General features: G+C 47.8%; 1 protein-coding gene across 1 annotated transcript; it reads right to left on the bottom strand.

Moving 5' to 3' along the window:
* Window positions 1-697: 697 nt before the first annotated feature.
* Window positions 698-24,904, bottom strand: LOC147100427 (plectin-like). Its single transcript, XM_085968130.1, has 8 exons — window positions 21,249-24,904; window positions 19,991-20,034; window positions 14,147-14,282; window positions 11,624-11,880; window positions 8,607-8,769; window positions 4,324-4,407; window positions 2,893-3,003; window positions 698-976 (listed from the first exon to the last, which is right to left on the bottom strand). The coding sequence occupies exons 1-8, from the start codon at window positions 21,423-21,425 to the stop codon at window positions 800-802; spliced, it is 1,149 nt and encodes a 382-aa protein (XP_085824256.1). The 5' UTR covers window positions 21,426-24,904; the 3' UTR covers window positions 698-799.
* Between the last annotated feature and the right edge of the window lie 1,333 nt (window positions 24,905-26,237).

The raw sequence follows: 26,237 nt of genomic DNA, 5'->3' as shown, positions 1-26,237 counted from the left end.
AGTGACTTGCTGGGCCATTTAAGAACATAAGAAATAGGAGCAGGAGTCGGCCATTCGGCCCCTCGAGCCTGCTCCGCCATTCAATAAGATCATGGCTGATCTACCGCCTCATCTCCACTTTCCTGCACTATCCCCATATCCCTTGATTCCCTTAATATCCAAAAATCTATCGATCTCAGTCTTGAATATACTCAACGACTGAGCCTCCACAGCCCTCTGGGGTAGAGAATTCCAAAGATTCACCACCCTCTGAGTGAAGAAATTTCTCCTCATCTCAGTCCTAAATGGCCGACCCCTTATTCTGAGACTGTGACCCCTGGTTCTAGACTCCCCAGCCAGGGGGAAACATCCTCCCTGCATCTACCCTGTCAAGCCCTGTAAGAATTTTGTATGCTTCAAAGGGTAGTTAAGAGTCAACCAGATTGATGTGGATCTGGAGTCACATAGAGGCCAGACCGGGTAAGGACAGCAGATTTCCTTCCCTAAAGGACATTAGTGAACCAGTTGGGTTTTTCTGACAATCCAGTAGTTTCATGGTCACCATTACTGATACTAGCTTTTTATTCCAGATTTATTTAATTAACTGAATTTAAATTCCCCAGCTGCCGTGGTGGGGTTTGAACTCATGTCTCCGGATCATTAGTCCAGGCCTTTGGATTCCTAGTCCAGTGACATAACCACTATGCTACTGTACCCGTCTTTAAAAATGAAACCAAGATCTAATTTTATTTAAAGTGCAGTACAGCATTTCACAGCTGGGGGCGCAGTCGTGCTGCCGAAGCCACAGTGGGAGTTCTGGTTACAGGAGCCCATCGCGGAGGAGAGCTGTGAGTCCCGCTCTCTGTCTCTGACGCTCAGGATTCCTCATCCTGAAGGGGACCGGTTTGTGCCTCATCTTCAGCAGGCCCCGCAGGTGCGTCACGTAGCACCGTGTTAGTCTCACCAGGGCGACAAACTGCTGCCTCAAGTCAGTAAACTGCGGACAGGAGCACAACAAAGTCACACGTCAGTGTCAAACAAACAAACCAAAACACTTTGCAGCCAATGAAGTTCTTTTGGAGTGTAGTCACTGCTGTAATATAGGAAACGCGGCAGCCAGGTTGCGCACAGAAAGCTCCCACAAACAGCAATGTGATAATGACTGGATAATCTGTTTTTAGTGATGTTGATTGAGGGATAAATATTGGCCCCAGGGCACCGGGGAGAACTCCCCTGATGATCTTCGAAATAGTGCCGTGGGAGCTTTTACGTCCACCTGAGAAAGGGCCTCGGTTTAACGTCTCATCCGAAAGACGGCACCTCCGACAGTGCAGCACTCCCTCAGCACTGCACTGGGAGTGTCAGCCTAGATATTGTGCTCAACTCCCCCCAACCTTCTGACTCAGGTGAGAGTGCGACCCACTGAGCCGCGGCTGACCTGCAGGACAATTCGAGAGTGTGACACAGTTCTGACGAAAGATCATCGACCTGAAACGTTGACTGTTTCTCTCTTCACAGATGCTGCCTGACCTGCTGAGTATTTCCAGCATTTTCAGTTTTTATTTTCAAAATTTCTTCATTGGCTGTAAAGCACTTTGGGACATCCTGAGGTCATGTAAGGCGCTATATAAATGCAGGTCTTTACTTTTCTTTTAAGACGCTGGCCTACTGGGGCACAGCTTCCACGGGCACCAGAACCTCAACCGAGCGACAATTCTCTTATTGGCCTAGACAAGGAGCGTCTGGACAAGGCGAGGACTGTTCTCATCGATAGGATCACACGCAGGCATTTTCCACCAGGGGTCGGTAGAGAGCAACCAGGGACAGGAACCCTGGTTGTTTCGTGCCAGAGGCCCAGGGACACTGAAACCAGGCAGCGGCCTGCCCGAGATCAGCGAACACCGTGCTCCATGCTGCGGAGCGGTGTGGTTCTAGCTGGTTAAACCCCGGCCGTATCCAGCACACATTAAAATGGCACACTGGATCCTTGGCTTTATTAATAGAGGCACAGAGTACAAAAGCAAGGAAACTATGCTAAACCTTTATAAATCACTGTTTAGGCCCCAGCAGGAGTATTTCACCAATTCTGGGCACCACACTTTAGGAAGGATGTCAAGGTCCTGGAGAGGGTACAGAGGAGATTTACTAGAAAGGTCCCAGAGAGGAGGAACTTCCGTTATGTGGAGAGATTGGAGAAGCTGGGATTGTTCTCCTTAGAACAGCGAAAGTTACGAGGAGATTTAATTGAGGTGTTCAAAATCATGAGGGGCTTTGAGAGAGTAAATAAGGAGAAACTGTTTCCACTGGCAGGAGGGTCAGTAACCGGAGGACACAGATTTAAGATAATTGGCAAAAGAACCAGGGATGAGATGAGGAGAATTATATTTACGCAGCGAGTTGTTGTGATCTGGAATGTTCTGCCTGAAAGGGCGGTGGAAGCAGATTCAGTAGAAACTTTCAAAAGGGAATTGGATAAATACTTGAAGGGGAAAAATTGCAGGGCTACGGGGAAAGGGCGGGGGAGCGGGACTAATTGGAGAGCTCCCACAGAGCCGGCACAGGCACGATGGGCCGAATGGCCTCCTTCTGTGCTGTAAGATTCTGAGGCATTTTACCAGGCAAACTGAAGCTGTGCCCGTGTGGGTTCCTCAGTAGTTTGGTTTGGAGTCTCGAGCACGTGTCAGACACCCAGTGAAACTCCCCCACCCCCCCAATTAAACCTGAGGCTGGGGTTGAGGCACAGTCTTGGGCAGAGAACGGTCACCTTCCCAATGCCGGACCCACACCTCGGTGCTGACACTGGGTGGCAACAAAAGGTAAATGGCTCATTCCCCAAAGCGGATCCCCTTCACCTTGAATAACACACAAAACAAAATCATCGGAAGGAGAAGCAGAGAGTGCGCTGAAAGTTACCTCCTGATGTATGGAGCCGGGGAAGGTGCCTGGCGGCTTCGCTCCCACATCAGCGAGATGCTGGTCCCGTTCGAGGTTTGGTTTAAATGAGGCAACCTGAAGCTCGATTTGCTGCAATGACAGAATGAAAATATAAACCAGCGGGAGGGGGAACGGAAGGAATCATCAATAAAGGGCGCTTGAGTGGGTTTGAACCTGGGGCATAGGGGGATTCCACCGGGGGAGGGGAGAGAGATTCAACTGGAAGCCTTATTTGCCTCTCCCCACCCTGGACACTGAGGCTAATTGAAATGCCTCCTCATTCCTCCAAGAGCAGCTAACTTGATATAAGCCAGGGATTGGAGCCCACGCCTTTTCAGAGTCACCACTCCCAGCACAGAGTCTCACTCAAGGGAGCACGGAGTGAAGAATCGATGCACCCAATTCAAGCTGCTCCCAATTCTCCAGCCATTAATAGATCTGGCTGCTAACACAGCATCTGGAAAATGGTAGGCAGCAGCTTAGGGCCCACCATATAACTAGCCCCTGTCCCCAGCCCAGGTCCCGGCACCCAAGCCCAGGCCCCTTGGCACCACAGCCCCCAGCCCAGGCTCCGGCTCCCAGCCCAGGCTCAGCCTCTCAGCCCACACCCCATGTCCAGGCCCCCAGCCAAGCGCCCCCCCCACCCCCCAACCTCCAGACCGGACCAGCTTAGGCCCCAGCCTCCCAGCCCAGGCCCCCACCTCCAGATGAGACCAGCCCAGCCCAGACCACAGCCCCCAGCCCGCACCCCATGTCCAGGCTCCAGCCCAGCCCAAGGCCGCCCCCCCAACCCCCCCTCAGGCCCCAGCCTCCAGACCAGACCAGCCCAGCCCAGGTCACAGCCCCCAGCCCAGGCTCCGGCTCATGGCTCCCAGCCCAGGCCCTGAGCCTATGTTCAGACCCCGGCCCCCAGCCCAGGCCCCCCCACCCCCAGACCAGCTTAGGCTCCTGGCCCCCGGCCCAGGCCTAGGTTCAGACCCCGGCCCCCAGCCCAGGCCTCAGCCCACAGCCCATTTGTCAGCTCCAGGCCTAGGTTCAGACCCAGTCAGGCCTTCAAATAAAAGGTGTCAATTGGAATTGGAATCCTCGGAGGGAAGGAGAGACAATCAGTGGCCAGGCAACCTTACAGCTGTGGAGCTGGCTGTGGATGGGGCCTAAGAGCAGGACGTTGCTCCCTCTCACACCTCTATATTGCCCCCTCCTGTTTTAGGTAGGACACCTTAAGGAGGGAAAACAACTAGGGAGGAGATTAAAAAAACATTTAATTATGTCAAATAAACGACTTTAAATCTCCATGAGTTCAGATTGCTTCAGACACACCCTGTCCGCAGTAGTATCTTCGATATTAGAGCAGCTTCATTGTGATAGTCGAAAGCTCGGACCCTTCTTCTCCCCCTCCCCCTTTCTTACCTTGAAGACCTGGACACACTCACTCACGATCCTCCGACAGTTGCCCAGCTGGGGGGCTCTCTCTTCAATTTCCTCTACTATTCTCTAAAATTAGAGAAAAAAAACAAGTGATTCGAAATGACTCTACCGCGACCAAATAATTCTACACAGCATTACTGATCTAGAACACTATACCACACTGTACGGCCCCACACTGAAACAGAACTGTGCATTACATTGCATAGCGTCACACTGATCTGAACAGTATGCGTGGCTGTAATGCATCACAGTGATCTAGAATAGCGAGTTACATTGCACAGCAAGACAGTGATCTGGAGCAGTGCCTCACTCTATAGCATCACACTGATCTGGAACCGTATACAGGTTGGACCCCGGTAATCCGGCACCCTCGGGACCAGGCCGGTGCTGGACCACTGAAAATTCCAAACCACTGAAGGTGTCGAAAGTCACCACAAACACCGCCACCACCTGCTCCGCCTCTTCCTGCTGCTGCTCTCCCTGTGCCGCCGCCGACCCCGCGCTGCTCGGGCTCGATCGCTCCGCCGAGCCGTCGGTGATGCTGTGCGGTCCAGGCGCTGATCCTGACCCGGCGGCGGTCCCGGGACCCGAGCCGGACCCATCCCAGGGAGGGAATGTGACAACAGGGCCTTCCTCGTGCTGGACCACTGAAGGTGCCAGACCGTCAGGTGCCGGATTACCTGTGTTCAACCTCGTGCGGCATCACACTGATCTAGAACAATTTTGTTAATACAGGTAGACTACCCTTTATCCGAACTTCCGAAAACCGAAACCCTCTAAAAACCGAAGATTTTTTCGTTCAGCGTAAGTCGTGCGCACGACATGATCAGAGTGGCGCACGACTTACGCTGAGCAGGGCAGAGGGTCACTGAGTTCCCTCCTGGGTAGGAGATTGCAGGCCGAGCCGGATAAGGGATAGTGTATCCTTTTTCCGCACTTCCGAAAACCGAAATCATTCAGCGTAAGTCGTGCGCACGACCCCGACCCCCACCCCCGACCCCCCGACGACCCCCCCGCCGACCCCAACCCCCGCCCTTTCGGATAAGGGATAGTGTACCAGCCTTTATCCGCACTTCCGAAAACCGAAAACCGAAAGTGTTTTTGTTCAGCGTAAGTCGTGCGCACGACCCCGACCCCCGCGCCGACCCCCACCCCCCGCCGACCCCCACCCCTGACAAATTTCCCAGTCTTATAAAATACCTTCCGAAATCCGAAATTTTCCGAAAACCGAAACACGGCTGGTCCTGAGGTTTTCGGATAAAGGATAGTCTACCTGTAGTTCATTGAATTTACATTTTTGTTTCAGCATGCACACTTTACCAGACACAGGAACATGAATAGGCCTCTCACAGGATATACAGCACAGAAACAGGCCATTCGGCCCAACCAGTCCATGCCGGCATTTATGCTCCACTCGAGCCTCCTCCCGTCTTTCCTCATCTAAATCTCAGTGTAACCATCTATTCCCTTCTCCCTCATATGCTTAACCAGCCTCCCTTAAATGCATCGATACTATTTGCTTCAACCACTCCCTGTGGCAGCGAGTTCCACATTCTCACCACCAAGTTTCTTCTGAATTCCCCATTTGATTTCAGCCCCTCGAGCCTGTTCCGCCATTCAATTAGATCATGGCTGATCTGTATCTTAACTCCAGCTACCCGCCTTGGTTCCGTAATCCTCAACACCCTTACCTAACAAAAATCTATCAATGTCAGTTTTGAAATTTTCAACTGACCACCCAACCTCAACAGCTTTTTGGGGGGGAGAGAGTTCCAGATTTCCACTCCCCTTTGTGTGGCGAAGTGCTTCCTGACATCACCCCTGAACGGCCTGGCTCTAATTTTAAGGTTATGCCCCCTTGTTCTGGACTCCCCCCACCAGAGGAAATCGTTTCGCTCTCTACCCAATCAAATCCTTCAATCACCTTAAACACCTCAATCAGATCACACCTTAATCTTTTATACTGAAGGGAGTACAAGCCTAGTCTGTGCAACCTGTCCTCATCATTTAGCCCCGGTATCATTCTGGTGACCCTACGCAGCGCTCCCCCTCCAAGGCCAATATATCCTCCGAGGGGCAGGGCCCAGAACTGAATGCAGTGTCCAGGTGGGGTCTGACCAGAGCTTTATATAAACTAATATAACTTTCACCTCAAATAACAACAGAAAATGCTGGAAATACTCAGCAGGCCAGGCAGCATCCGTGGAGAGAGAAACAGAGTTAACGTTTCCCTCTCCACGGATGCTGTTTGGCCTGCTGAGTATTTCCAGCATTTTCTGTTGTTATTTCAGATTTCCAGCATCCGCAGTATTTTGCTAGTATAACTTCCACCTCTTTGTATTCCAACCCTCGAGATTAAGGCCAACATTCCGTGAGCCTTTTTAACTTTTTTTGTACCTGTCCACTAGCTTTTAGTGATTTCTGTACAAGAGCCCCTCAATCTCTCTGCTCCTCCACAGCTCCTAGCTTCTCACCATTAAGAAAATTCTCTGATCTATCTTTCTTAGATCCAACGTGGATGACCGCACAGAGGAGAGAGCGAGATTGTATTTTCTCTCTCTCGTCTATGCCAGTGAATTATGCCATTAAATCAACAGTCCAAATCATTAAAACTGAAGTAACGGAGGGGTGGATGAGGGTGGTGCAGTTGATGTTGTGTATATGGATTTTCAAATGGCGTTTGACAAAGTACCACATAATAAACTTGTTAGCAAAATTAAAGCCCATGGGATTAAAGGGACTGTGGCAGCATTAGATACAAAATTGGCCAATGAGCAGAGAGTAGTGAACAGTTGGAGGGAAGTGTGTAGTGGTTTCAGTATTAGAACCACTGGTCTTTTTGATATATATTAATAATCTGAACTTGGACATAAAAGGTATAATTTCAAAGTTTCAACCCCAGCTTCTCCAATCTCCCCACATAACTGAAGTCCCTCATCCCTGGTGCCATTCTAGTAAGTCTCCTCAGCACCCTCCCCATGACCTTAACATCCTTCCTAAAAGGTGTGGTGCCCAGAATTGGCCACAATACTCCAGCTGAGGCTTAACCAGTGATTTATGCAAGAACATCTCCACGCACTTTATAAAAGGGGACAAGTGGACCAGAACAGGAAGTGCGGGAATCTGGGGAGGAGGTGATCGGGAGGTAGCCTTTCAGGAGACGAGTAGCAAGTGAGTGAAGTCGGGCGAGGGCGGGAGGAGGGCTGCGCAGGGACTTAGTGTAGGAGCAGACATGGACTAGAGTTTTCAGGAATAGCTGAAGTTTAAGAGGAGTGAGGAGAGCTTTAGAGAAAAGGCACTGACTGGTGCTGGGGTTACAGTTCAGTGGGCGCAGGTCACCATGTGGTACTATTGCCAAGGGGCCTTTTGTCAAGTGTGCCCGCACCCCTCTGACGTAGCCTCCTAGTCCACCTCTGGCTGTCCAGGCTAGTGAGTCCTCCCCCACCCCCCACTCCCGGTGTGTAATGTGCTTTGCTCCTTCCCCACACCCACTTACTGTAACAGCAGGTTCCCCCCCACCCCATCCTGCCTTCCGGATACACCACCAAGTGCACAACCCCTGCTGCCTGGGGTCACAATAGGAGCTGCTCCTGCCTGCTCACACGGCAAGAAGCAGATTCAGGAAACTCTGCGGGAGGAAGCCATATCCCAGCTTCACTCAAACTCAAACTGGTCTATTGTCACCAGAGGTTAAGGACTGGGGCCAGTATGAGTATATCTGGCCTGGTACAGGACTGGGGCCAGTATGCGTATACCTGGCCTGGTACAAGACTGGGGCCAGTATGAGTATACCTGGCCTGGTACAAGACTGGGGCCAGTATGAGTATACCTGGCCTGGTACAAGACTGGGGCCAGTATGAGTATACCTGGCCTGGTACAAGACTGGGGCCAGTATGAGTATACCTGGCCTGGTACAAGACTGGGGCCAGTATGAGTATACCTGGCCTGGTCCCGGACTGGGGCCAGTATGAGTATACCTGGCCTGGTCCCGGACTGGGGCCAGTATGAGTATACCTGGCCTGGTCCCGAACTGGGGCCAGTATGAGTATACCTGGCCTGGTCCTAGACTGGGGCCAGTATGGAGATACCCACCCACAGTGATGGTCTCATTCATTCCACATGTTTATCAGCCTCAGATTATGGGGTGTTTGTATCCTCAGTGTGGGTTGTGCCTACAAGAACCCGGTGACAGGGGAGTCCTTGAATAAAACCCAGACTGCCCCTCACCTTCCACAGGTGACTGCTCTTGAAAAAAGGATCCTCACCTTCTGGTGACCGAGGTTCTTTACGATCAGAGACTCGCTGTCGCACTCCACGGAGTGAATCCATTCCTGGAACTTGCTGGTCCGCGCCATCCAGTCATGGAGCTGATAGTACGATAACTGGTAAGATTCATAACAGCTTGCAAAGCTGTTCAATAACTGCAACCTGAAATTCAGAACAGTGGGTTAGAATGAACAGGGCCGGAGGGGTCAGTTGGAACTGGGCCGGAGGGGTCAGTCAGAATGGACAGGGTTAAAGCAGTCAGTCACAGTGAACAAGTCGAGAGCAGTCAGTGATCATTCACACTGCAGGGAGTGAACTGAGAATTATTTGCTCCAGAGTTTACTTCGGATCAATTCATACTGGCTGCTCGAAATCCCAGTCTTACTTCCAGGGTTTAAACGTTACGGAAACTGCTGACGTTATTGTGTCATGACATGTGCACAATGGAATCACAATGCACGTATTCAGGACAGTCAATAATATTTCCCAGCAACTTAAACGAGTTTCTCTATTAGCTCCGTGAGGGAAAGTCACTGCTACAGAGCTTTGTGTGCTTTGAGTATTGTGTGCAGTTTTGGTCACCTTATCTGAGGAAGGATGTTCTTGCCATGGAGGAAGTGCAGCGAAGATTCACCAGACTGATACCTGGGATGGCAGGAATGACGTATGAGGAGATTGGGTCGATTGGGCTTATACTCGCTGGAGTTTAGAAGAATGAGAGGGGATCTCATTGAAACTTATAAAATTCTAACAGGACTAGGCAGACTAGATGCAGGAAGGATGTTCCCAATGGCAGGGTAGTCCAGAACCATGGGTCACAGTCTAAGGGGTAAGCCATTTAGGACTGAGATGAGGAGGAATTTCTTCACCCAGAGAGTGGTGAACCTGTGGAATTCTCTACCACAGAAGGCAGTTGAGGCCAATTCATTAAATATATTCAAGAAGGAGTTAGATATATTTCTTAAGGCTAAAGGGATCAAGGGATATGGGGAGAAGGCAGGGACAGGGTACTGAATTTGGATGATCAGCCATGATCTCATTGAATGGCCGACTCCTGCTCCTATCTTCTATGTTTCTATGTTATCCTTATCGCCCAAGTTCTCCTGCTTTACTGGTCAACTTCCAGCCTTGTTCTCACTCTGCTCTGCACTTCTGAACCCAGACCACGGAAGGCCTCGTTTACCCTGCGGTGTGGGGTCTGTGGCTCAGGTGAGAAGTCCTCCGTTTTACCTGGGCATCTCCAGAGCGATCCACTCCAAAATGGCTGACCTCACTCTCTGTTCACACGTGCACGCGAAGATTGACCAGAGCTTACAGTGGTGAGCCGCAATGAGGGGTCAGCTAAAAGGCCATAATCGAATCAGAGTCCAAATGGTCAGTATAGAGAAGTAGAGGCCGTTTGAATGTAACTAGTTCCTGTCCTAGGACATTGTCGATCATTCTGTTTTGCTACATTATCATCTCTCCATGTCTTCCCCACAGATGCTGTAACTCTCTGCCTTCTGTATGACTTTTCCTGAACCTTTTAAAGGCAGTTTATCGCCACATACACTAGAACAGGTCCTTCGTTCAACTGGGCATAAGAACATAAGAAATAGGAGCTGGAGTCGGCCATTCGAGCCAGCTCCGCCATGCAACAAGATCATGGCTGATCTTCTGCCTCAACTCCACCTTCCCGTACAATCCCTATACTCTTTAATTCCCTTCATTCCCAAAAATTTATCGACCTCAGTTTTAAATATACTCAACGACGGAGCATCCACAGCCCTCTGGGGTAGAGAATTACAAAGATTCACAACCCTCTGAGTGAAGAAATGTCTCATCTCAGTCCTAAATGGCTGACCTCTTATTCTGAGACTGTGACCCCTGGTTCTAGATTCCCCAGCCAGGGGAAACATTGTCTCAGTATTAACCCTGTCAAGCCTCTTAAGAATTTTATATGTTTCAATGAGATCACCTCTCATTCTTCTCAATTCTGGGGAATATAGGCCTAGTCTACTCAATCTCTCCTCATAGGGCAATCCCCTCGTCCCAGGAACCAGTCTAATGAACCTTCGCCAAGATCAGCCATGATCTTATTGAATGGCGGTGCAGGCTCGAGGGGCCAAGTGGCCTATTCCTGCTCATGTTTCTTATGTTCATTGCACTCTCTCTAAGGCAAGTATGTCTTTCCTTAGGTAAGGAGACCAGAACTGTACACAGTACTCCAGGTGTGGCCTCACCACTGCTCTGTATAATTGTAGTAAGACCTCTTATACTCTAATCCCTTTGTAACAAAAGCTAACATACCTAGGGTGGTATCCCTTAAGAGTTTAACTTATTGTCGTCACGAGAGACATGTAATCTTCCCACACTTGTGCATTGTACACGGGTCACTGGGCGACGGAGGCAGCCGGCACTGCAGGTTAGATGGAGGGTAAATGACATCATCACTCACCGCCTCCAAGGACATTTTAGGTAAAATTTCAAGGCCTGGGCAACAAGGCAAACTAGATTGGGCCAGGGTTGTCGCAGGAGGTCACCCAGTGTCAGATCACAGGCCCTGGTTACTGGACAAAGGAGACAGAAAATTAATGAATGAAATGCAAGCACCTCAAACCAAAGCTAGAGACAGTGGAAGGAGGGGGTGGGAGAGGGACCGTCCTCCATAAAACAAGTCTTTTAACCTGCTTTTAGAGTTGAATATTTTTTCTGACTGGAAAGAGTCTCTCTCAGTGAAAAAGATCTTGCATTTATAGAATGCCTTTCACGACCTCAGGACGTCCCAAAGCGCTTCACAGCCAATGAAGCACTTTTGAAGTGTAGTCACTGTTGTAATGTAGGAAACGTGGCAGTCCATTTGCGCACAGCAAGCTCCCACAAACAGCAATAAAATGAATGAGCATTTGATGTGTTTTCAGGTGTTGGTTGAGGGATACACACAGCAGCAAGTAAATGGGACGTGGAGCAGAAAGAAAGAGGGGCTTTTCTATCACTTCCCAGGCCAGCGCTGGAGAGTAATCCAGAATAGACTCACCTTTGCTCGGTGTATATTTTCATGGATTGAAGCTTGCTGCTCAAGAGCTGAATCCTCCGTCTGTCTCTGGCTGTTACCATGTCGCCCACCTTAGTGTTACTCTGCTGTGTGTTGCCCACCGGTGAATGCGGTAGGTCCTTGGTGCCCCTGTTTAATTCACGGTTTGGGGGCGTCTCGGAATCTCTCTCAGCTGCAGTACACTGACCCCCGAGTCTCTGCAGCACGTGATCCACTTGGTTGATCTCTCGGTGCAGCTTCTGAAAATAAAGACGACAAGGGTTTGTCCTCTCTGTATCCTCCGCCCTCTCGTGAGCAGGCGTCTCGCGAGAGAAATGTTTAACCACGCCAATGAACAATTGGAACAGGAGTCGGCCATTCGGCCCCTCGCGCCTGCTCCGCCATTCAATCAGATCTGTATGGTAACTACATTTACCCGCCTTAGCTCCATATCCCTTTATATCCTTACCCAATAAAAATCTATCGATCTCACAGTCTTGAGGATTTCAATTGACCCCCAGTATCCACAGCCTTTTGGGGGAGAGAGTTCCAGATATCTATTACTTTTTATATGAAAAAGTGCTTCCTGATTTCGCACTTCAATGATCTACCTCTAATTTTAAGATTGTACCTTCTCGTTCTGAATTCTCCCCACCAGAGGAAATAGTTTCTCTGTCTCTGAATCCTTTTCATATTGTGAACACCTCGATCAGATCACCCCTCAGTCTTCTGTACTCGAGGGAATGCAGTCCCCCACCAGGTGAGATACCGAGACTCTCGGGAAGCGAAAGGTAGTCGGAGGCCCGTGACCTGGGCCTATACTTGTGCATGAGGGGAGCCTGGGCCCAGGTTTCCAGCTCGTTCTCTGCGGCGGAGAAGGAGCCTGAATGGGAAAACAGGAAGGCAAAGAAATCCTGAAAAATGATCAACTTACATTAACCTCACACATTCAGAATGGATAATGGCATCCGTGCGAGATCCACAGGGTAATTGAGGAGTTGTCCCTTAGATTTGCTCAGAACAATCAGCTGCAAAATTGTGTTGTTGGTGACAAATCCAGGCACGGGACTTAGAGGCACATTGGGTCGCACCAACTCACTTGCCACAGAGCTGGATAATTGTTTATTTAATTCATTCTCGGGATGTGGGCGTTGCAGGCAAGACCGGCATTAAATGCAGAGTGTCTGCGTCAGTCAATGAGTTGGCTGCGGCACTTACAACAACAACGGCAGGATTTACAGCAAACGGCAAGAGTCTATTTAAACCAGAGTCTCTACGAGAATTATGTGGGTAAAAATCAATTCCAGTCACTTACAGCAGTAATTGACGGGGATGATTGACGGGGAAATTAGCCAATCGTCTCCATTCTGGCCAGGAATAGTGGTGTCACCATCGGCTGCTCATCTATTGCCCGTCCCCAGTTGCCCAACTGAGGGGCTCTCTGGGCCACTTCAGAGGACAGTTAAGAATCAACCACGCCAGTGTGGGACTGGAGTCACGTATAGGCCAGACCGGGTAAGGACGGCAGGTTTCCTTTCCTAAAGGATATTAGTGAACCAGTTGGCTTTTTACAACAATCCGACAGCTTCAGGGTCACTTTTTACAGAACCCAGCTTTTTATTTCCAGATTTTTTTTTATTTAAACTGAATTCAAATTCTCAGACGGCCATTATGGGAATCTGAAATACAATCAGGGCTGTCCCAGACCCACTGACCAGTCCCCATCCCCACTGACCAGTCCCAGACCCAAACCCACTGACCAGTCCCCATCCCCACTGACCAGTCCCAGACCCAAACCCACTGACCAGTCCCAGACCCACTCCCACTGACCAGTTCCAGTCCCAGACCCACTGACCAGTCCCAGACCCACTGACCAGGTCTTTGTTGCAGGCTTTGTATATTGATTTAGTCATCAATAAACTCATGCATTCTGCTTTTTAGCCAAAATTACATTTAAAGAATGAAGTTGCATTTATATAGCACCTTTCACGACCTCAGGATGTCCCAAAGCACTTTACAGCCAATTTAATACTTTTTGAAGTGGAGTCACTGTTGTAATGTGGGAAACACGGCAGCCAATTTACACACAGCAAGCTCCCATAAACAGCAATGTGATAATGACCAGATAATCTGTTTTAGTGATGTTGAGTGAGGGATAAATATTGGCCAGGACACCGGGGAGAACTCCCCTGCTCTTCTTCGAAATAGTGCCAAGGGATCTTTTACGTCCATCCGAGAGCAGACGAGGCCTCGGTTTAACGTATCATTTGAAAGGCAGCACCCCCTCAGTACTGCATTGGGAGTGTCAGCCTGGATTTTTGTACTAATTCTCTGGCGCGGGGACTGCGAACCCAGGACCTGCTGACTCAGATGCGAGGGTGCTCCCAATTGAGCCACAGCTGAAAGGGGAAAGAAAGTCAAACAACAGATTGGTCAGAACAAGCATCACCCAAAACCTCACCAACACCCTGTTGCACTGAGTGCGCTTTCAGGGCGATATAAGGAGATACAAATTCCACTGCTCACCGCAAATATCTTTCTGTATATGGGATTATTACATTGATTGGAGTCGTCTCTGCACAGATCAGACTCCAGAAGCATCACCCTCTCCGCAGCTGAGGAAAGTGTCTGGACAGGAGACGTCCTTTTTGTATCAGAGTAACTAGAAAACAGAATAAGAATCAGCAATGCAACTGCGCCAAACCAGTTACAAAGAAACGCACCATCGACACAAAGTCTAATCCCCCACCCAGTCCTGTTTCTTCACCCACCAAACTAAACCTGTCCTTTGGGGTTGTAGGAGTCATGGTTTTCAGTTCATGGAGCAATCAAGGCTACACGAGCTCGGTGACTGGCAAAAGAACCAAAGGCGACATGAGGAAAAACTTTTTTTTACACAGGATCTGGAAAGGGTGGTGGAGGCAGGCTCAATCATGGCTTTCAAAAGGGAATTGGAGAAGTACAGGAGGGGAAAAAAATTTGCAGAGCTACAGAGAAAGGGCGGAGCAGTGGGACTGGCTGAAGTGCTCTTGCAGAGAGCCGGCACGGGCTCGACGGGCCGAATGGCCTCCTCCTGGGCTGTAACCATTCTACGATTCTATGAAGGCTTGCGATGCTGATCAAGCCCTGCTTCTGTTTTCCAGTTAATACTCAGAAAAGTGATTTCCCATCATTGTCTAATGTTGAATGTTATAAAGTAGAACTAGAAAATCACAGTTTATGAGTGAAAATACTTGTAAAATATCAGGGTTGGCTACAATATGTTCTGTTTCTTTTCTACCATCTGTAATCGGCTTTCAAATTTAAATATTAGAACAATATGAAAGCTTCTTCGGCAGCACCTCCCAAACCCACGACCTCTTCCACCTAGAAGGACAAGGGCAGCAGGCGCATGGGAACACCACCACCTCCAAGTTCCCCTCCAGTCACACACCATCCTGACTTGGAAATATATCACTGTTCCTTCATCGTCCCTCGGTCAAAATCCTGGAACTCCCTCCCTAACAGCACTGTGGGAGCACCTTCACCACACGGACTGCAGCGGTTCAAGAAGGCAGCTCACCACCACCTTCTCAAGGGCAGTTAGGGATGGGCAATAATTGCTGGCCTTGTCAGCGACACCCACATCCCCAAGTATGTTTTTTTTTTTTTTTTTAAAGTATTATTCCAACATTCTTGTAGCTTAATCATTTCAACTTAGTTTTGTGACGTCACTTTTTCTCCTCTCCTGAAGGAGCTATCTCCTTATTGAGGGACGGATATGCCAGCTGCCCTTTAGTACCTTTCCCAAAGGGCTATTTGTGTGTGACCCTTGACAGTGCGTGGCAGTACAGTATTCTACTGTGGGAGGCTTCACGGCTCAGCACTATTCTTCCCTCACCTGATGTCCACACACACACAAACATAAGAAATAGGAGCAGGAGTCGGCCATTCGGCCCCTCGAGCCTGCTCCGCCATTCAATAAGATCATGGCTGATCTTCGACCTCAACTTCACTTTCCTGCCCGATCTCTATATCCCTTGATTCCCCTAGAGTCCAAAAATCTATCGATCTCAGCCTTGAATATACTCAAAGACTCAGCATCCACAGCCCTCTGGGGCAGAGAATTCCAAAGATTCACAATCCTCTGAGTGAAGAAATTCCTCCTCATCTTGGTCTTAAATGGCCTACCCCTTCTCCTGAGACTATGCCCCCTAGTTCTGGACACTCCAGCCAGGGGAAACAACCTCCCCTCAGAATCTTATATGCCTCAATGAGATCACCTCTCATTCTTCTAAACTCCAGAGAGTATCGGCCCATTCTACACAATCTCTCATCATAGGACAGCAATCAATTTAGTGAACCTTTGTTTCACCGCCTCCAAGGCAAGTGTATCCTTCCTTAGATAAGGAGGCCAAAACTGTGCACGGTACTCCAGGTGTGGTCTCACCAAGGCCCTGTACAATTGCATCAAGAATTCCTTACTCTAAAGCCCAACATGCCATTTGCCTTCCTTATTGCTTGCTGTACCTGCATGCTAGCTTTCTGTGTTTCTTGCACGAGGACACCCAAATCTCCCTGAACACCAACATTTGAAAGTTTCTCACCATTTAAAAAATATTCTGTTCTTCTATTCTTCCTACCAAAGTGAATAACCTCACATTTCCCTACATTTTGCTCCATCTGCCACCTTACTGCCCACTCACTTAGTCTATTTGTATCTCTTTGCAGACTCTGTGTTCTCCTCACAGCTTACATAAGAAATAGGAGCAGGAGTCAGCCATTCGGCCCTTCGAGCCTGCTCCGCCATTCAATGAGATCATGGCTGATCTTCTGCCTCAACTCTTCACCGGCCTTATCGCCATATCCCTTGATGTCCTTACTAGTCAGAAATCTATTGACTTCTGTTTTGAATATACCCAATGATTGAACTTCCACAGCCCTCTGGGGTAGAGAATTCCAAAGATTCACCACCCACTGTGTGGAGAAATTTCTTCTCATCTCAGTCCTGAATGGCCGACCCTTTATCCTGAGGCCGTGGCCCCTGGTTCTAGACTCCCCAGCCAAGGGAAACATTCTCCCAGCATCCACCTTATCAAGCCCTGAAATAATTCTGTATGCTTTTAATCCCTCTCCCTACCAATGTTCCCGGTAATTTTTTTTTTCCTGGATGACCTACATCCTAGGGTTTTGAAAGAGGTGGCCATTGGGATAGTGGACGCATTGGTTGTCATCCTCCAAAATTCTATAGATTCTGGAACGGTTCCTGCAGATTGGAGGATAGCAAATGTAAACCCGCTATTTAAGAAAGGAGGGAGAGAGAAAACGGGGAACTACAGACCGGTTAGCCTCACATCAGTAGTTGGGAAAATGCTGGAATCTATTATAAAGGATGCAATAACTGGGCACTTAGAAACTAATAGTAAGATTGGGTAGAAAAAACAGGGAGGCAACATACTATCCTGGAGTCACGTCTGCGACCACAGAAACGTCTATCTGTTCCCCTTACGATAGAATCCCCTATCCCGATTGCTCTCCCACTCTTCTTCCTCCCCTCTTGTGCAGCTGAGCCACTCGTAGTGCCACGGACGTGGCTCTTGCTGCCTTCCCCTGAGAAACCATCTCCCCCAGCAGTATCCAAAACGGAAAATCTGTAAACTTGGATACATTGCACTCGGTCCCTTCATCTAGGTCATTAATATAGGTTGTAAATAGCTGAGGCCCCAGCACTGATCCTTGTGGCACCCCACTAGTTACAGCCTGCCAACCTGAAAAAGATTAGTTTATCCCTACTCTCTGTTTTCAGTCCGTTAACCAATCCTCTCTCCATGCTATTATATTACCCCCAACCCCATGGAGCCCTAATCTTCTGTAATAACCTTTTATTTGGCACCTTATCGAATTCCAAATATACTACATCCACTGGTTCCCCTTTATCTACCCTGCTAGTTACCCCTCCCACCCCCCATTCCTTTAATACCCAACAAACATGCATACGGTCCGCTGCACAGCTATCACAAGAGGGAATAAAAACAGAAAATGCTGGAAACACTCAGGTCAGGGAGCATCTGTGGAGAGAGAGAGTTAAGGTTTCAGGTCAATGACCTTTCGTCGGCCTGAAACATTAACACTATTTCTCTCTCCACAGATGCTGTCTGACCTGCTGTTAGTTCGGATTTCCAGCATCTGCACTATTTTGCTTTTGTATCACAAGGAGGAGCCCTGGCTGACCTTTCCCCCTCCCTAACCCGCTCCAACCAACAGTAACACCCCACACAATGCCCCACCTGGACTGACTCAGCACCGGCCAAGGATTGAACCACAGACCACGCAGTTAACCTTTAAAGAAAGGCTTGCATTTATATAGCGCCTTTCACAACCACCGGACGTCTCAAAGCGCTTTACAGCCAATGAAGTACTTTTGGAGTGTAGTCGCTGGTGTAATGTGGGAAACACGGCAGCCAATAATCTGTTTTTATTTTGTGGATTGAGGGATAAGTATTGGCCAGGACACTGGGGAGAAGTCCCCTGCTCTTCTTCAAAATAGTGCCACGAGGTCTTTTACGTCCACCTGAGAGCAGACGGGGCCTCGGTTTAACGCGTCATCTGAAAGACGGCACTTCCGACAGTGCAGCGCTCCCTCAGCACTGCACTGGAGTGTCAGCCTAACTTTATGTGCGCAAGTCCCTGGAGTGGGACTTGAACCCACAACCGTCGGCTGCAGAGGCGAGAGTGCTACCCACTGAGCCACAGCTGGGATAATTTGAGGACACGTCCACAATTGAGTAGCTGCCATATTTACTGCCCCTTCCCCCTCCCCTCCCCACCCTCCGCTCTTTTAATACTCAACAAGCAACAAATCAGGGAAAGCTCATTGTTGCTGGATGACATTTTGTCTGCAGTGTTTTGACGTTAGGCTGGGTTTCTGAATGAACGATTACACAGATTGTTGGAGGAACATTTATTAATCAGCTCTGTCTTTAACTGCAGACAACTAAAATCTTAATCCAAGCCTGGCATTTCTTAGAGTCATAGAAACATACAACACAGAGGTCATTCAGCCCATCGTAGCTGTGCCGACTCTTTGAAAGAGCTATCGATTAGTCCCACTGCCCCGCTCTTTCCCCACAGCCCCGCACATTTTTCCTTTTTAAGTAATTATCCAATTCCCTTTTTAAAGCTACTATTGAATCTGTTTCCACCGGCCTTTCAGGCAGTGCATTCCAGATCATCATAACTCACTGCGTAAATAAAATTCTCATCTCCTTCCTGTTTCTTTTGCCAATTATCTTAAATCTGTGTCCTCTGGTTACTGACCTAGTGGAAACAGTTTCTCCTTATTTACTCTATCAAAACCCTTCATAATTTTGAACACCTCTATTAAATCTCCTCTTAACCTTCTCTGGTCCGCTGCTGAAACACTCATCCATGCCTTTGTTACCTCTAGACGTGACTATTCCAACACACTCCTGGCTGGCCTCCCACATTCCAACCTACGTAAATTTGAGGTCATCCAAAACTCGGCTGCCCGTGTCCTAACTCGCACCAAGTCCCGTTCGCCCATCACCCCTGTGCTCGCTGACCTACATTGGCTCCAGGTTAAGCAGCGCCTCATTTTCAAAATTCTCATCCTTGATTTCAAATCACTCCATGACCTCGCCCCTCTCTATCTCTGTAATCTCCTTCAGCCCCCACCCCCCCCCCCCCCCCCCCCGGAGATATCCGCGCTCCTCTAATTCTGCCCTTGAGGATCCCTGATTATAAATCGCTCAACCACTGGCCCTGCCTAAACCTCGCTACCTCTCTTTCCTCCTTTAAAACTCGCCTTAAAACCTACCTCTTTGACCAAGCTTTTGGTCACCTGCCCTAATTTATCCTTATGTGGATCGGTGTCAAACTTGTTGTCTTAAAATACTCCTGTGCAGTGCCATGGGACGTTTTACTACGTTAAAGGCGCTATATAAATACAAGTTGTTGTTGATGAAGAGAACATCCCCAGCTTCTCTCGTCTCCCCACATAACTGAAGCTGTTCTGCCTTTGTCAAGATCCGATTCTGTTTAAGCAATAACTCGCATTTGTACAGCACCTTTACCGTGGAAGAACCATCCCAAGGTGCTGCACAGGAGTGGAATCAGACAAGCAAGGAGGGGTGAGCAAAAGTTGGGTCAAACACCGATTTCAGGTTGGAAATACATTGCAGGCCAGTCGGCATCTATAAAGAGAAAAGGTACCGTAGCCTATCTCTGCCCTTTCCACAAGCTGCTGTCCCGCTGTGCATTTTCTGTTTTTATTTCACATTTCCTGGCATTTTCTGATTTCACCGATTGCAGTTACTGTTTTGCTCAATGATTTTAGCACAAACCACTGGTGGCCACAGCTTCAATACTCACAGGCCCACTCCTGTCGTCACATCATCGCGCTCTGGTGTACACTGCTGGTAACAAAATAAATGCAGTTCAGTGAAAGCAACCATTTCACGATCACTGTTCTAGTACTTCATCCAAGTGACGTCACACATGTGACCCTGACCGTGATGGCCAGGCTATTCAACTATGAGGGCAGCACAACTGTCCTCACCCTAAGTCCTCATGCGCACATTTCCCAGCTATGGATCAGGAGCAGGAACCCTGGCTGATTTTTAATCCCTCTCCCTACCAATGTTCCCGGTAATTTTTTTTCCCCCCACGCGTGGGCCCTTTAACTGGCCGCGCGGCCCATTCAAATCTTCACGCATGCGCGGTTATTCCCATTGAAAAGCTGATGAGCGGCCTGCGCGGGACCTCCAGACCTCTGTGCTGCCATGCAGCTTAACGGGAACATTGCTCCCTTACCCCGGAGATAGCATGGTCATTGGTAAAATTCAACCACCTGACAATCAGCTTCAGACCTGCGAACGGCACAAGAGTGGGGACTACATCTGGGACCCTCCTGATTCTGAGCAGTGAATTTGAAGAGAAGTCACTGTATTGGAGACTCAACAATTCAGATTAGGAGTATTGATAAGCGAACGGGTGTAACTCACCCCAGTAGATATCGAAATCCTCCCAGGCTGTTCTAGGAGTTCACTGATCAGCATGTGTGGCTATTCTACTTATAGAGCTCGTGATCCGAACATGAAATGTTACAGGAAACTAGTGTGTGGGTTTATGAGGATTTGCCTGTAGCGTACACCATCATAGAACAAGAGCAAACACCCTCCAACCCGGCGCCAGGCTTGGTCAAGCTCCGCCAAGATTCATTCTTTACAATATTAGACTCAGCGTAAACAGGAACATTAAAAGTGACCGTGAAGCTGTCGGATTGTCGTTAAAAACCCAGCCGGTTCACTAATGTCCTTTAGGGAAGGAAACCTGCCCCCCTTACCCGGTCTGGCCTATACATGACTCCAGATCCACACCAACACGGTTGACTCTCAATGACCCCTGAAGTGGCCCCGCAAGCCACTCAGTTGGGCAATAAATGCCAGCCTTGCCAGCGACGCCCGCATCCCAAGAATGAATTATTAATACAGGAACCAGTCACAGTGCCTCCACTGCCCTCTGGAGCGGGGTTCGGAGCGGAGGGGGGGGGGGGGGGAAACGGGATGGGGAACGTTAGCAGTAAACAACTTCAGATTAAATTTATCTTTAACATAGAATTTGGTTTTACCTTGTACCAAGTCCCCACCTTGAAGAGCCAATGGAACAGACTGAAACTCTCGAGGACATCGAAGTAGGTTAGAAGGCTGATGACAGACAGCAGACTGAAGGTGATGGTGGACATGCAGAAGTCAGCTACAGTTCCAAATAAACCTTGCTGGGACACCAGATACTCCAGCAGATCCATGTCGAGGGACTGGGAGCGGAGCAGTCACACGGACTGGGAAGGAACACCATTCATTCTTCAAAAGCTCTAACTAGCTTTACCCGAGTGTCTTTAACAAAACTATGTTCTTAAGTTTATTTTTTATCTTTGACAGGTCTTCTTCTGTTTACAACCCCCTATTGTGCCTCTTTCTCTCTGCCCCTCTCCACCTGCACACTCTCACTCTGCCCTTTCCTATGTGTCTTTCTCTTCCTCTCTCACTTTGATCATTTATTTTCCTGCTTTGGTCTCTTTTGTTTGCCTTTCTCTTCCTTCCCTTCTATTTGACTTTCTTTTTCTCTCTCTCTCTGCTAATTTCTCTCTGCCTTTCTCTCCCCGCCCATCTACTTTCCTGTTTCTCTCTCTGCTTCTCAATATTCTTGGCTTTACAACCTTTCTCTCCAGCTTCTCTCTGCTAGTTTCTATTACTGCCACTCTGTTTCTCTTTGCCAGTCTTGATGTGTATGTGTGTACCTCTCTCTACCATTCCCTGTCACAGTTCGACCATTACGTAACTTTGCTCTCTCTTTCTCGGAGACTCTCTCACTGCCGGCTCACACTCTCTGTCTGGCTATCTTGCTCTCTCGGTTTCTATCAGTGATCCTGGACACATTCCCAGCCTGCCACGCTCACGTATAACTCCAGAGCCACTGGTTTTCTGCAGTGGCTCAGCCTGTGAGACAGGTTTTCAGAAATGTGAATGTCAGAAATGTGGTGAGTCTGAAAACATTCCTGCTCCAGAAAACAAACGGTCAAATAGTGGTCAAACTAAAGTTGGCCAGAGTAAAATAATGCAAAATCTTGATCAATTAGTAGTTTTAGAAATGGGTTCACAAAACTTTGGTGAACTTGAGATTTGTAAAAAGTTGAAAATCCCAAATCTTTATCTATTCATCTACACCCATATTGTTTACATTCACTGTAATTGGGGAGTACTGAACTGTGATTTACATCCTTTCTCTCGTGTTCCTTTTAAGTTCCAACTACACCCTCTCTCACTGTGTTGACTCATTAGTCAGTCTCCCATTCAAATGATTCGTTCCCAGGAACTACACGGTGTAACTCCTCACCTCCCCAGTTTCCTCTTCCTCCGACAAACTCGGAGACTTTAAGATCCAAGCTTGACATCAGCTAACCATTACTTTCTGATTTCTCGCATTTTCTCTGTCCTGCACCGTGGGCTTTGGCCCTTTGGATAGGTTTTCCTAAACTATTTTTAAAAAACAGTGATGACCACTTTCAGCACGGGTGCCTGGCAGGATTTGTGGGCACTGCACCCATTTTCATGGCATCCCAAATTTTGGCAGACAAAACGATTGAGAGAGAGAGAGAGAGAGAGAGAGAGAGAGAGAGAGAGAGAGAGATAGATAAAGAGCAAGTGACAGAAATAAAGTGAGAGACAGACAGAAATATAGAGCAAGAGATAGATAAAGAGAGAGAGGGGGATAGAGAGGTCGAGATAAAGAGCAAGAGATAGAGATAAAGTGAGAGATAGAGAGTGATATATAGATAAACAGCACGAGACAGATGTAGAGAAAGAGAGAGGTAGAGATAGAGACTGGGGACATTGGTCCTCAGTTAATGTCAGTCAGCATTGCTCTAGATGCACCATCCCATTAACCACTGGTCCCTATTACTGACAAACTCAATTCTCCAGTTTACAAATGCCACAGTTTTAAAGTGAATTGTGTATTTATATAGCGCCTTTAATGTAGTAAAACGTCCCAAGGCGCTTCACAGGAGCGTTAGCAAATGAAATTTGACAGTGAGCCACATAAGGAGATATTAGGCCATGTGACCAAAAGCTTGGTCAAAGAGGTAGGTTTTAAGGAGCGTCTTAAAGGAAGAAAGAAAGAAAGAGAGGTAGAGAGATGGAGAGGTTTCGGGGGGGAATTCTAGAGCCCAGCACGCAACAGTCTTCAAAGAAAAACTAGTCTCTGATCCAGGACACATTTTATGCTACCTAAATACAATTCACAAAGCTATGGCGGCATAACCAAAACCAACCAAAGAGTCGGCACAGGCACAATGGGCCGAATGACCTCTTTCTGTACTGAATGATCCTAACCAGAGATTGGCTCAGGGATGAAGTACAGCAGCCCACCCTAATCTCATCAGTAATCACTTAAGCCAGTCTCTAGTCTCACACAAGTCATCTTGTAAATCCCACCCTGTGCTACTGTGAATGTGAAAGTGTGCCCAGCTGCAAGTTAATAAACCTTATTCTATATTCATGCTTAAACATAGTTACAGTAAAGCCACTAGAAAGGGCCACTTTCTTTTTAAAATATTATTTTTTCCTTCTGCTTGTTGAAAGTGAGCGTCAGTGTTGTGAAATATAACATTTTTTTTTTGCAATAAGTGTCAGCATCAAGCACTCCCTGGTCAGGTACTGTGAGTTAAACCCAGGGTGGTGCTCCTGATTGATTACCACATCAATGTGGCTTAACTCCCAATCTCACTGCACCAGAGAGAGACATCCATTCATACACCAAACCCTACCCCAGTTGTTATTTGTTAGCAACATTGTAAAGAACACATTTACTTAAAAATAACAACCATAGAATTATTTCCCCTGTTGTCTTTCTCACTTGTACTGCTAATTTAGTGCCAATTATGGGGCAGTTTTGTGCTCGGGACCCACCCCCATTATAGCTCAGGCAGCTCCAAATTTATTTTATTTAGGGCACAACCAATGGTTGCATCCGTGCACAAAGTCGATCTGATATTAATTTAGTAACTCATATTTACTGATTCACAACAATCCTTTATGGACTTGTATATAAAAGGATTTGATACCATTAATTCCTAATACCACCAAACTGGAAGTAACAAGCTGCCTGAAAGAAATGCAGGAGACAACAGGAGGACATAAACAGGCGAGGGTAATGGGCAGGTGAGTGGCAGATGCAGTTTAATACAGAAAAATGGAAAATTATGCATTTTGGAAACAAGAATGGAAATTATACCTTAAAATGGTACATTTCCCAATGCAGGAGGAGGAGGGGTGGAATTCCGCCATAACTTCCGCAGAAATCCCGGAATAAACGGTGCAAATAGCTATTTTTCCGGGGGTTTCATGGCTCTACTGCTGAAGTTACAACAAACAAGTGGGAGAATCACCATTGAATTTCACCCGATTAATCCTTAAAGGTGACTGGCCAGGTACAAAAACCCACTAATGCAGCAAATGGGACTTTGGACTTTATATGGAGAGGGATTGAATAGAAAAGCAAAAAGAGGTCATGACGACTCTGTCCAAAACAATGGTTAGATCACATCTGGAATACACTGCAGTTTTGGCTCTTCACCATAGGGGAGAATAGAACAGCCCTGGAGAAAGCGCAGTGCTGAGTTACCAGGGTGATGCCAGAAATTAGTGGTCGGAGTGATCAGAAAACGGTACCGCAATAAGCACAGCATTCTCCCGAGCTGAGAGGCCGGGTTTGGGGGGGGGGGGGGGGGGGGGGGAGAGAGAGCGGGCATGGGGGGTTGCATCAGATGGAAGTGTTCAAAAATGATAAAAGGACTAGACAAGGTAAACATAGGCAGAGTGATTCCATTGGTAGGTGAATTAAAGACACAAGGGAACGATCTCAAGATAAGTATATAAAGGGGAGATTGGAAGGAATTTATCACTCAAAGAATGTGGAACAGTCTTCCAAACTCTGGTGCAAGATTACTACGCAGTGGTTTATAGCTCTGGTGGATAATTTGTTAACACCTTGCAGGCTGGTATGGGGACAATGCCACCAGACTGCTTACCAATTTTTCAAGATGGAATAAAAATAACGAGAAGCTTTATCTTGTAAAACTTCTGGCAGGTATTAAGATAATGGAAACTCCACCTTAAAACCCCCACAAATCCTACTTGGTGCATTTTGTTGAAATTTTCCATTAGGTCAGCCAGGTGATACTTTGTGCATGGTTCGCCCATCTGTTGTGCCACTGGGTGTTCTGCTGGCGGCTTCTGGCTACATGGTGAATCCGCAATCCCTGCTGGACAGGTTGGGAGAAAGGGAGGAGGCAGAATCCATCTTGTGGTCTTCCCAGTGGGTGGTGTTACTGGCAAAGGTCTTCACTCAGGTCATGTGTCTACACGGTTAGCCAGGATTGGTATATACCATAATGGGATTCTTTAGTTACATAACCAGTGTCTATTTACAAAAGAACAAGTCACTTCACAAGAATTATAGTAACCAAAAACAGGATTAACTTATTTTGGAGTGTCTGCTTTCAAAGAATAATGGTGACTATGCATAATGGCAAGTAATCCCTCACAGATACACCCAGTATCCCACATTACAACAGTGACTACACTTCAAAAGTACTTCATTGGCTGTAAAGCACTTTGAGACGTCCGGTAGTTATGAAAGGCGCTATAGAAATGCAAGTCTTTCTTTTCTTTAGTATTTCCCCCTTGATTTTGCTACTTGCAGATTGTTAGGCAATGCTTATATTAGTCTTGCGTTTCTCAAACTCTCACATGGGAAACAGGCTAATGATTATCCACAGTATGTGGAGTCTAGTGAAAGGAAGGAACTTACTCCACGTGCATGCCTGTAATTCTGCTGCAAGATTACTACATGCAGGTTAATCCACTAAGTGGTTTATAGCTCTGGTGGATAATTTGTTAACACCTTGCAGGCTGGTAGGACAATGCCACCACACTGCTTACCATTTTTCCCCCCCCAAGGAGCTCTGATGGTCTGGAAGACCTACATTCTTGCTCCAGGAGACCATAGTCAATCCTCTGTTCAATGGTCAACTCCAACAATGGCTGGCCGGACAGGT

Source organism: Somniosus microcephalus, chromosome 26 (genome assembly GCF_052327205.1).
Source record: "Somniosus microcephalus isolate GS21.2 chromosome 26, FLI_Smic_1.0, whole genome shotgun sequence".
Taxonomy (NCBI): Eukaryota; Metazoa; Chordata; class Chondrichthyes; order Squaliformes; family Somniosidae; genus Somniosus; species Somniosus microcephalus.
This window is presented reverse-complemented; position numbering and strand designations above follow the sequence as displayed.

Coding starts and splice junctions, on each gene's coding strand:
- LOC147100427 (XM_085968130.1), bottom strand. CDS start 21,425: ATGGATCTGCTGGAGTATCTGGTGTCCCAGCAAGGTTTATTTGGAACT. Junction 20,035..21,248: donor AGGTGGGGACTTGGTACAAG/GTAAAACCAAAT, acceptor TTTTGTTACCAG/CAGTGTACACCAGAGCGCGA. Junction 8,770..11,623: donor AAAATATACACCGAGCAAAG/GTGAGTCTATTC, acceptor TCTGAATTTCAG/GTTGCAGTTATTGAACAGCT.